The sequence below is a fragment of the Halyomorpha halys genome, unplaced genomic scaffold (assembly GCF_000696795.3).
Source record: "Halyomorpha halys isolate HHAL.00 unplaced genomic scaffold, Hhal_1.1 Scaffold278.1, whole genome shotgun sequence".
In the NCBI taxonomy this organism is placed as follows: domain Eukaryota; kingdom Metazoa; phylum Arthropoda; class Insecta; order Hemiptera; family Pentatomidae; genus Halyomorpha; species Halyomorpha halys.
Window position 1 is genome coordinate 493,207 of NW_027109219.1, and position 11,994 is coordinate 505,200.

The 11,994-nt window shown below is 33.0% G+C and overlaps 2 protein-coding genes across 2 annotated transcripts in view; one reads left to right on the forward strand and one right to left on the reverse strand.

Annotated features, from left to right (window-relative positions):
- Nucleotides 1-1,206: 1,206 nt before the first annotated feature.
- Nucleotides 1,207-8,553, reverse strand: LOC106680679 (probable rRNA-processing protein EBP2 homolog). The gene is made up of 6 exons (XM_014420554.3): nucleotides 8,344-8,553; nucleotides 8,174-8,257; nucleotides 7,984-8,091; nucleotides 6,947-7,135; nucleotides 6,631-6,857; nucleotides 1,207-1,600 (listed from the first exon to the last, which is right to left on the reverse strand). The coding sequence occupies exons 1-6, from the start codon at nucleotides 8,419-8,421 to the stop codon at nucleotides 1,384-1,386; spliced, it is 903 nt and encodes a 300-aa protein (XP_014276040.1). The 5' UTR covers nucleotides 8,422-8,553; the 3' UTR covers nucleotides 1,207-1,383.
- A 2,624-nt stretch (nucleotides 8,554-11,177) lies between these two features.
- Hsepi (D-glucuronyl C5-epimerase) overlaps nucleotides 11,178-11,994 on the forward strand; it is a gene marked incomplete at its 3' end in the record, with an annotated part of 15,892 nt that continues 15,075 nt past the window's right edge. The window contains 2 exon segments of the mRNA XM_067047402.1: nucleotides 11,178-11,546; nucleotides 11,627-11,758. Of these exon segments, the coding sequence (XP_066903503.1) occupies nucleotides 11,400-11,546; nucleotides 11,627-11,758 (279 nt within the window).

Here is an 11,994-nt window from a genome sequence, read left to right on the forward strand (position 1 = left end):
TTTTGCTTGTATATAATTTTCTTTTCACTTATTTTTTACATATTTATCTTACCTTAATTTACCTTTTTGAATCTTATTGTTGTAATGTTCTTAGTTGTTTTTTTTTATCTTTTTAGCCCTGCAAAGTGGAGCGAAACGTTGGACAATAAACAGTTGAAGACTATTTTGTTCTTTTTTGAACCAGTTGATGTTTGAATGATGTTAAGGAGGAAATTTTAAGAATGGATATGGGTAAGGATTCCAAAATGAGGTGGCTCAAAAACGCAGGATTTTTCAAAGGAGGCAGCTCTATAGGTTGGGATCCTGTGTTTAATAGTATTCCTTATATGAAATACTTTAATATTTGACCTTTTTTTGTAGAACCACCTGTACATATCTTTGATACTAATTGGGCTCAATATTTTATAAAATTTCACATTTCATACTCGATAATGAATGGAGTATTATAAGAGTAATCAGGCTTTAACCAAAAGAGGAGGATTGTGAAAGTAGAAACCAATTGTTGGTGTAATTGTCATAAATCATTATTATTCATAATTTAGTTTACAGTAATTTCGATTAACTTTAATTAAGAGCCATCTGTAGCTCAGGTGGTTGGGCGCAGGCCTATCAATCTGAGGGCGGCATCAGTTCGAATCCAGTGTGAGGCATTGACTTTTTTCAATGAGTGACAGTCCCATATAATGAAAAACCTGACTCCCGACCATGGTTAGAATTGGTTCTTCACCTATAGATAACCCCTCTATGTCAAAAGGCTGTATAAGACTCCAATGGGAGTCTTGGGACGACAAAAGGAAAAAAAAACTTTAATTAAAAATTCATAAAATTATGATTATGTTTTCACCAGACCTACTTTAAGACAATACAGTGATAACTGTTTACCTAATTCGATTGTAATTTTCATTCTATTTTCCTGATTCACAATTACTGTTTATTCTTGTTATCCGAGGTAGTTGCAATCTACAGTAGCTTGGTCATTTGAGACTATAGTAAATTAAATATAAAAAATAATTAAAATGATAATATGCAAGAAAAATGATGAAATTACCATAGAATTCCTCTCTCACACAAATTCACGCACTGGTTACAGAAAAAATCAAATTAATTCACACATATGACTTTAACTGAAAGGCAAAAGGATATATGTTGATGAGGATAATCAATATGTTGATGAGGTGAATAAGAACATACTTACAGGTAAAGGAATAAAAAAAAAAATCATTTATTTATTATTATACAAATATGTACAAATTTAATAAAAATAGGACAATAATTCAAAAGAAAAAGACATTAAAAAATATTTTTACAAAACACTCTTGTAAATTTAATATCTTTCCGATGAAGGCATTGCTGTAAATTCAACTTCAATGATGTTTCATCATTTCAATTTTTTCTTTTAGATTTCTGTTTTAGGCGAGCGTTTTTACCCGGCCTTTTCTGTTTCATGGTTTTTTTGCCTTTTCCTCCAGAATTGGCAAAAGAAGGTTTGCTCGGACGCCTTTCAATTCCGCTGGTGCTGTCCCTTGTATTTCTTTTTAGTCCTCTTTTTTTTCCTCCATGGCCAAATTTGGCGTTCTTGTGATTTCTTTTTATTATTGCCCTATGAAAAAATAAATAAGACATTAATATACAATAATAATCCCAAAACTTCTCCATTGAATTGCCATGTATTGACAACACAAGGAGGTTGAGAAAAAAGTTAAATTTAATTCCGTTAATATTCTTAACAGTTCAATAAATTAACAGCTCATATATAGACAAGTACAAGGGCTTTTACGAGGACATCTGGCCAAGCTTTAAGGACATTTTAATATCGATATCCAAAAATATCGAAAATTTGACAAATTATAGAAACAGTAATTATAAAACATAGGGACCCATTTCATACCTTTTTTTTTCTAAGCCCCATAGGTGCGTGAGGTTGAGGTCATGAAGGGAAAAACGGGTTTAGGGGAAGCTCTTTTACTGCATTGGGAATGCATTTGAAGAGGGGGCTGAGAAAATTGGATATTTTGGGTAAGAGGTAGTGTTGTGTGTTAGTCTAATGGTATTGGGGCACAAGGACCCATTTCATATCTTGCCTAATCAGAACATACAAAAAATTCATAATAACAATTAAGCAAAGCAACGCCATGACAACCAAAACATTTACATAACAAATATTAGAACATCCACCCAACATAAACTAAAATATAACTGGATAGTTAGTTGAATAAAAAAAAAAAAAAAGTTAAAAGTATTAATATATCCACTAATGTCCAAATTACATAATGGACATTGACAAATAATATCCAATTAAAAAAATTACACTGTCAAAGTAAAAACATTCTAATATATCTGTTTGATATCAATATCAAACTTTGGCAGCGATAACAAATGAAAATATCGCTTAATAAGAGAAAAACTTTGATACTTCAAGAAATTCTTAAAAAAAATATTTACATTTTATTTGGATATAGATATTCAACTATCGATAATCATTATCGAAGTTACTGGTAATATACTTAAAATATCATAATCTTTATATATCAGCTATATTGATATTTGCATTCAATATTATTTATATTTCACTGGAAATTTCTCAATGTTATTGGTATTTATTGAATTTTTTTATGCTGACAAAAATAATTTACGTGCATGAAGTTCTAAGGTGTGTGATTATTTATAGACAGCAAATTAGCTATGGTTTTTTTGTTTATCAATCTATTTAATACATATATATGTATTTTTTTTTTTGGAAAAAAAAAGACATTGGAGAAAAATATCAATACTCCAATATTATCAGTTTCAAAATACTGAAATTTTTATAAGATTGTTATTGATATCCCATCTCTAAGTCAGGCAGGCTTGTCCTCATTAAACAACCTATGTTAGATTGTACTAACTTACTCTCGGTGCTTTTCAACACTGATTCATAAAGTAACATAGGTCAAAGGAATAGATACCATTTCGATTTTTCCATATTACAGTTCTGGCCTAGGCATCAAAATAGGCCCAGCCAATAAAATGGCTGGAAGGAAAGTAAAGAAGAAAAAAAAAAATGTTTAGCAAAAAGTACAGTAAAAACCACAGCTCAGAAATTGAGCTAATCCAACCAGAACAGACTGGTTTTCAGGCTCCCCTCTGCCCTAATCATCTCCTGGCGAAACTATAGGCAGAAGTAAGCCAGAAGACAAAGAAGAACGAGGAAACAGTGATGCTATCACTAGACTGCCCAGAAACGTTAAACACAGTGCCTCATAGATGGCTATGTAAGACACTACAGGATAACAAATTCACAGAACAGCTCTATACTCTGTTGAGATCATTTCTGCAGCACTGCTCATTATGAGTATGAGTGGCCGAAGTGGTATCCGGAGAGGTCCCACTCACCAATAGAGTACCCCAGGGATCTGTGCATCACAAGTACTTTCCTCTGTAAACATAGCTGAAATTGTTGGAGCTAGGTATGACAGGGCTATTTTAGTGGCTTATAACGACAATATAGCCATCTACAGTAGTTTAATGAGTGCAGAGACAGCTCTGCGGCTGGCGGAGAAGGCTTGTACGGAAATAAAAAAGGAACTGGAAGGGCTGACTATTACACCTAATCCCAAGAAGACTGACCAAATTATTTCCTTCTTTCAGAAGAACAAGTGCTGCTACCTAATGTCTATAGGGTAGCAGGGTGTGGGGCAGGCTCTGTAGTGTACGTGGATGTCACAGCCACCTGACACTAGCTCACCACTGCCATAAGAAAATAAAGTTGGTTAGAAACCATGGCTTACAGGCTTAATCACTTGCTAACATCTAACCTTTCTCTATGCCTCAAATCATTAATATATAAAAATATACTTAGATCAGCTCTTCTATATGGAACACCTATGCTGGTAATATAGCATCCACAACAGCCAAGAAACAACAATTTCAGAGTAGTATCCTGAGAAGTATTGTGAAGCATTCTTCTTTAAAAAGAGCAAAAACTGACTACATTCATATCAGACTGGCACTACTGAAAGTGACAGAATTCACCTCATGGAGGAATATCAAATTCTTTGATAGCCTTCAACACTTCACTAGAACATAAAAAAAAAGATGGCGCTACATCCCATCACCGAAACTGGGCTTTCTCCAAAAGCTTTCGCCATTCAATAGGTTCAGCTTCAGCAGCTCTCCAGTTTCCAGGACTCTCAGTAGAGCCCGAGCATTTTACGTCACTGAGTCCTCCCATTTTACATTTGGCCTGCCTACCTTTCTTTGTCCATGCATTTTCCTGGGTATCGCCGAATCGTCCATGCATGCGACCTGCCCAACCCATCAATAAACTTGACCAAGTCTATATCCTTATAAAGGCCTGTGAGTTCAGCATTTCCCTTTCTTCTCCAAATTCCACTCACTCAAACAGGACCAAAAATCCTTCTCAAGATTGATCTTTCAAAGATCAGAAGTTAATTTTCATCTTACTTCTTAAAGACCCATACTTCTGATCTATATCCAAGTTAAAACAGGGCGGACCAAGGTAGAGCGGTTTTGTAGAGAGTGATCTTAGTACAGTCAGAGAGGAACTTCACAACTGCACTAATCCCCAATTCCAGACGTGAACATCAACAGGATGCCAACAAAGGCGCAAACACGCATAAAAACAGTCTCATAATCAACTGGACAACTAACTTACTACCGACAACAAGGCAACCCCGTCATCAGACAGCTAACACAAGAAGATTCATATTTCTTTTCCTCATTCCCCTCTTAAAATACATCAAATGTGCCAAAAGATAATAAATTGATCAATTCTTACTATCCCTCCCCCCTAATATCAAACCCTACACATCCATGGGGCTTAGAAATTAAATAAATAAAATTTATTCTTAAAATTTGAAATATAATCATAACCATTGGAATAATAATTAAATTATAATAATAATAACAATCAACCAACTATTATATTATTATATAAGCTAATAACAAAGTAATATACCCAAATGAAACAAAAACTATACATCTTATTGTGAAGATTGGTATCCTGCTCTAAGTATAATGCTTTGTGTTGCAAAAATAAAAAAAAGTTTAAGATCCGATTGTGAGGGTACAGACAAAAATTCATACAACTGGTTTTGGTTAATACAGCTTAGTGTCAACATGTATCGGATTCAGGCACATGATGAATGGGATAGTTTATTTAAAAATTCTTTAATGTCGTTGCATCTCAAGCTGGACATAGCTTCTGTGGGTCCAAAATAAAATTGTGCGGACCTACACTTAAGAGTAATTGCATATTTACCGGATAGTCATAGTTGGGCGATTATTCTCAAGTGAGTTATAGGGCAGCTGATTTTTAGGTAGCTTTGAGGAGCAACCGTTTTAATGAAGACCTTGCTGTACCTCGGGTTGCAGGTCGATTCTCATAATATCAAGGCGTCTTTATACTTGAAAAATTCCCTATATCTATCCAAGATCTCGCCCATTCTAATTTTGGTACTTACCGGATCATTGAATAGTATCGGATCAAACATTCTGAAGCTCTGCAATAGTTTTCTTATCTGTGTTACCCATTTATATTCCGATCTCAAACAGTTGTTGCTGTCTAGTTGCAGTAATTTTAAATAACATTGTTTAACGAAGTGAGTACAACTCATGTTAAGAATTTTTAGCAATCAGGACAAAGTTTGTTTGATATCCCAGGAAGGTGCCACTTCTAGTCTTACCATAAAGTCTGGGATGTTTTGTTGCACAGTAGTTGCTTTTAGTACCTTGCTTGATTATATGTTATGAGTATATAACATATCAAATATGTTAATTTGATTATTATTATTATCTTTAAAAATATGTCAATTGACCAAAAACATAAATACCCTTAAATTATTTGCAATGTATACTTGCATTGTGATCCAAAATACTTCACCATTGATTAATCATAATCAAGAGTTCAGTTAAAATAAACAAAATTTAAAAAGAAGAAACATCTATCAAGTATTTAGATCAGTATAGTTTTCTCTTCATTTCTACTTGTAATGTAGTTGATGATTGTTAAATCATGTATTTTACAGGTTAACTCTAGTTGTACAGGGATTGCCCCATAAACCAATAAATAAATTATTATTATTATCCATATTAATAATAAGGTGTTAATAGTTAACCGTAAATTAATATAAAGATAAGATGGTCGGTGGTGCGGTCATAAAATAAACAAAAACTTATTTAATAGGGATATTCCAGCAGAATTTCTGACTAGAGCTAGTGAGGAACTCTGCAGGAACATTCTAATGAAGGCATGAAAAATTCAGGTGAAAATGTCAGTACAGATAAATAAATTTTTGTTTATTTGCTGACCGCCCTCCCCAATCATCTTATCCTTATAATATATAAATATGTCTTGCTTTGTTAGTTATTTCTTCTTGCCTTAAGAACATTATCAACCCAAAATTAAAAAATATAGTAGGGCTGTAAACTACTGACATTTATGCCATACCTCTTTGTAATGTCATTGAATCATTACATGTTTTTATGAATTATATTTCCCTCAATCCATTATACAATCGCAATAGGAAAATTAAAGTATATATAAAAGTAAGTATTCTTATTTTTTGTTATATATTTAAGAAGGGTAAGAGCAGTTAAAAATACAGTAACTAATGGCTGAACTGTACTCACTTATTTGCTTTAGGCTTCGCCTTATATCCTGGTTCAAGAAAAGCAAGACTTTTTGTCTCCCCTTTTCTATACTTCTTCACTTCATCAAGCATTTGTTTTTTGGTTTGTACTTTCGCCACTTTAGCTTGAGCGTGAAGAGCTTTTTGGACTTTCTTTTGTGCTCTTATTTCTCTAAGTTTTTCAATCCTTTCCATCATAAGTTTTTTCTTAATAGCTTCACCTTTCACCTAAAATATATAAATACATATATCTTTAATCTATAAACCATGTAATTTTTGGGGGTGTGAGTTTGTATATATCTCAACTATCACATTACCTTCTGCATATGCTGGTCTGACTTGGCCATTTCAGCAAAGTAGTCCCCAGGCCTCTCAGTTCTAAGACCTAATTGTTTCAACTTTGGAAGAACTTTTAATGCAGCGTTCTGAGCTTGTCTATAAAATACACTCTCCCTCTTCAACTCATCGTATACTAATGGATTATGTCCTTTTTCTTCATCTCTGATCTATCGAAACAAAAAATATAGAAACCCTATTAGTGATCGAGCTAAATATAACAATATATCCAATAAGGTGAATTGAAACATTCTTCAATTGATAACTTTCCTTAATTAACCTTAATTTAACCATAACAACATTTAGGAGCCATCGCCCTATTATTAGGCATACTAATCATTACCGAATTCAATAATTTCAAATTATCTACATATGTATCCCTCTTATTTTGTCATCTTTATAATATACGAATCTTAATAACTATTATTGATGTTTACTAATATTATAAATCTATAATATCCTTCTCTACTTGTTGATGTAAATTTCATCGTAGTGTTTTACAAGTAAACCGATGAAATAAAATAATTTTAACAAGTCTAACAGTAAGTTTAACAAGTTAATTTTGTACTAATTAAAATATTGGAATTTTACTATGTAGAATTTGGTGACAAATTTTCAGTCAAAACATTAAAACAAAGAAGTATCAATAACCAAAGTTTTCCATAGTCAATAATCAAATACTGCTTCAAAAACAATCTAACTTAAAACACAATGAGGATATATGAGGAGAAGATGGTTGGGGGTGCGGTCAAAGTGAAACACAAATAAGTTGGTGTAACCTATTTAATTGTGCCAATGTTTCGGCTAGAGTTTCTAGCCTTCATCAACTCTAACCAAACTCTAGCCGAAACGTTGGCACTATTAAATAGGTTAGACCAACTTATTTGCGTTTCACTTTGACCGCACCCCCAACCATCTTCTCCTCGTACGTCATCCACGGTCAATAAGGATAATTATTTTAAATAAAGTTCAATAACTAAGTTACCTAAACTGGTTTTCTTAACTTCAACAAACCTACCTGAAGGGCGAGTTCTGGGGCCAAAGCTGCTTGGTCATTTGTAATATCTAATCTTTCTATCCAAGGAAGATCCTGCTTTATATCACATAATGCTTCTTTCAGAAGAGGCTACAAAAGGAAATGTAATTGATTCAAAAGATGATACAATTTTTTAAAAAATAAAAATTGGTAATAAACCAAACTTACTTACAACATTATTTGTCCTGACCCTGTCTTTTACAGGAATATTGAGCCCTGGCTTCAGATCTCCTCTGGCAAAAGCTTCTTGTATTGCCTAATGAAAAGATATTAATTTGAAATAGAAAATGAGATGCTAAAAGCAAATATAAAAAAAACAACTTAATTTTTTCTCTTTTATACCTCAGTATCTGAATCTGTTTCCTGCTCATAATTCTCAAGCTCCTCTAATTGAAGCTCTCTAAGTGTCGGCCTCGTCATATCTTAAATATTCTTAGATACTAACTTGTATATAAAACAAATGCGCGGTAACGAAAATCAGTACTCGGCATTCAACAAAACTTCAACAAGCACGTGTTTAGAGTTGTGTAGTTCGTGAACGAGCTAGTTCAAATGAACTGTTAAAAAAATGGAACTACAGTCGGTCTCTATGTGGCCCTAGCTTCTTAGATAAGCTTACCATGAACATGTTTTAACCTACGTTGATTTTGTAGGATTTGAGTGTTTTACACACAATTTAACACATTTTGAGTTTTAATTACACAATTTTGCACACTTAGGTTTTTTACTCCCACGGGTCGACGGCAAATTCAGGCCTACACTATATATTTTAAAATTCTATCAATTGAATGTAAATACATTGTTTCAAATCTTGTCAATTAAATTCTTGATTTAACAGCTAATTGTTTATTTGACATAGCACAAATATATATTTATAGATATATGTATCAGGGTTATTAAATTAACAAGCATTCAATAAAAATTCAAGAACGAAACTTGAATTTATAGATTAGGTAGTACTATTTCTATACATTTTTATTATCTAACCCCCTAGTTTGCTCATATTTACACCTTTCATTTCGCCTATTTTGATTTTGTTCCTATTACTGATGAAAATAGCGTAAATCTAATGTAAATAACCGATAAAAATCACAAGAACAAACTGGCGTGTTATTAGTTACACGAAAGTTGACTGACGGATTAATTTTCCCTTTTAAGTCTTAGATTTGTAGCAAGTGCCAAACGTGGAGATCCAGCAATAGGTCTCATGAGTTTTTATTATCTACCACCTAATTTGCTGGTATTTGTGTTTCCTTTCATTTCCTGTATCTTTATTTTATTCCTTTTTATAATGAAAATATAGTAAATCGAAATTACTAGCCAACAAACATAAAAAGAACCAAACAAGTATGTGGATCCCAACTTTTGTTGCTTCCTTTTTTTCACCAAGCATATATACAAGTCTTGGATTTGCGGCAAGTGCCTAATTTGTGGATCCAGCATTTGAGTGCTACAAATTAACTGCAGTTTACGTTACAATCAATGGAATAACTCAAACACAAAATAAAAAAAAAAAACTTCTTATTAGTAGAAGATAGTTGACCGTATAAAGTAGATTGGAGGAAGATAGTCCGGGTGGCGGTTAATAATGCCATCAAAATAGTAGAAGGAGATAGTTGACCGTATAAAGTAGATTGGAGGAAGATAGTCCGGGTGGCGGTCAATAAAGGTATCAAAATAGTAAAAGAAAACTATTTATTTAGTAAGTTTATAAAGTATAAAAAAAACAACAAAAAATGAAATATTGATTGCTTCAATATCTACATGTTGGTAAACTGGAGACAAGTAGTTAATAAATATAACCAGGTGTGATATAAGTTCTCAATATATAAATTGTAGGAGACTACTCATTAAAACTAGTTTTAAATATGGTAAAGAGATAAATGTATAAGGTACAACAGATAAGTGGTGTAGATATGGTACAGATGAGGTATAGTAATATGTAAAAGGGGACATTAAGAAATTAGATAAAAATGAACAACAGTTTTTTTTTTAATGTTAATACCTTTATTGACCGCCACCCAGACTATATTCCTCCAAAAAAACCTGTTTGTTGTGTGCCAGTATTCAAGAAAAACATCCACATATATACGATATTTTTACAGAAGAAGCGGTAATGAATTATTATCACTCATTTCGGTCGAACGTAGGGTAGGGATGAATGAAACCCTATGCATGTATAGCGAGAGAAGCAAGCAGTTTAGCTCTAATCCACCAGAGCGCAGCAACTCGAGCCTCACTGAAGCTCTCAAATATATTTATTATTTGATTTTATAAAAACATATTATTAATTTTTGTACATGCTACTTAGCAATGTCGATAAAATAATAAATAAATGATATCAAAATAACGCACGAAACTACCTCAAGCAGATAAGATAAGACCGCTTCAAGGTCACAGCCGTATGCACTAAGCCTATAAATAAGGGCCTTAAAGAAGTCACATCTCTCCTTCAATCCTCTATTCTTCTCTCCCATCGTAGGACTCGGAGGATAGCTACCCTCCGGGTTTACATTTCCTCCTCCGTACCTGTTGGAATAGCATCCTGTAGATCGAAGGCATCTTTCTGCGTGACCTGGCGACTAGCTACCCTCCAGGCTTGCATACCTCCTTCATACATATAGGAATAATACCCTGTAGGACGAGGTTACCATCCTTTGAGATATAACGGTTGTCACCCGTTAGTCGCACACTATGTCATCTTCTTTGTAAATTACCTTACCTTTACAAACTGAACACGCATTGTCGAGGCCTTACGGACAAGCAGAGTAATTAAGAAAATAACCACCGCGACACATTTACTACTTGCCAGAAATCTATAAGGGCCTCTACACATTTGCCAAACATTGACAAATTCACATGTGCAATCTGGGTTATTTAGATTGGCTGGTAAATTCAGATCTGTAGGACAACCTCAATAAAGAAAATAACCGCATACTAGTACTAACAGGCTACCTTTGGAATATGTCTAATTATAAAAAAAGTAAACATATAAAAACTGTCAAATGAGGGCCACTATTCAAGAAAATCAGCGATATATTTACGAAACAAATAAAAAATGAAACATCCTGAGAGGTAGTAACAGAAAGTACCAAAATATCGTTTTGAGAAACTCGAATTTTACTATCGATAGATGTATCTATTTGAGACATATCGATTGTTATTTAACATTTCTAAAACATGGAAGGAGGTGACTTCCAAGTGTTATGCTCACCTTTATTTACCTATTTTTAGTCAGTGAAAAAGTCTGATAAGATTGTTAATTTAATTTTTTTTTTAAATAGTTGATCTCAGCGCAATCTATTAGATTGTTTTTTCTAAAGGCCTGGCTTAATCATTATATTTTCTACTCTTAACTCTCATGTATTTTCAATTTCAGCCTTATTCCATCTATAACAATGATGAGAATGAATCTGAAATTTTTGATTCTGTTCCTATGTGTCACTTTGGTTTTCGTTACCTTTTCGGTGTGGATTAGGTGTGGTGGTGAAATTACACCTTTTCCTAAAGCTTATAAAGGGGAGACAATCATCAGTAAATCACAGGTGAAGGCTGATAAATGGTTTGTTCTCATGTTTTATATTCATTAGAAGAAGTCGTTTAATTATTTATTTCTTGTCTCAAGGGTTTGGCTCTTACCGAAAATACAGGCTTAGAAGAAATTGATTGTCACATCAATGGGGAGTACACAGTATCTTGTAGAAGGGAGGCTGATGAAGTTTATATACCATTTTCTTTCATTCACAAATATTTTGAGGTCAGTATCCTAAAATTATTTTCAAATTTAATGTTTTGATTTTTTACTTAGATCATTATTTGTTTACAAAACCTAAAACATCCTTTTCTCAGATATTACTTGTTTCTTAATCTTTTCAGAAACTTACACCACTTATCAGATTTTCTGAACAACTTTAGTGCTGAGCTGTCAAACATTCTGCTCATTTTTCTCTTAATATTTTTTCTTGATATTTGACAGTTATGTAAATAATAATC

What these genes read in the sequence shown, in the direction of transcription:
- LOC106680679 (XM_014420554.3), bottom strand. Translation starts at nt 8,421, where the DNA reads ATGACGAGGCCGACACTTAGAGAGCTTCAATTAGAGGAGCTTGAGAAT. An exon ending in GGGTCAGGACAAATAATGTT is followed by an intron (nt 8,092 to 8,173) that starts GTAAGTAAGTTT and finishes TTCCTTTTGTAG; the next exon opens with CCTCTTCTGAAAGAAGCATT. An exon ending in CCCCAGAACTCGCCCTTCAG is followed by an intron (nt 7,136 to 7,983) that starts GTAGGTTTGTTG and finishes TTGTTTCGATAG; the next exon opens with ATCAGAGATGAAGAAAAAGG.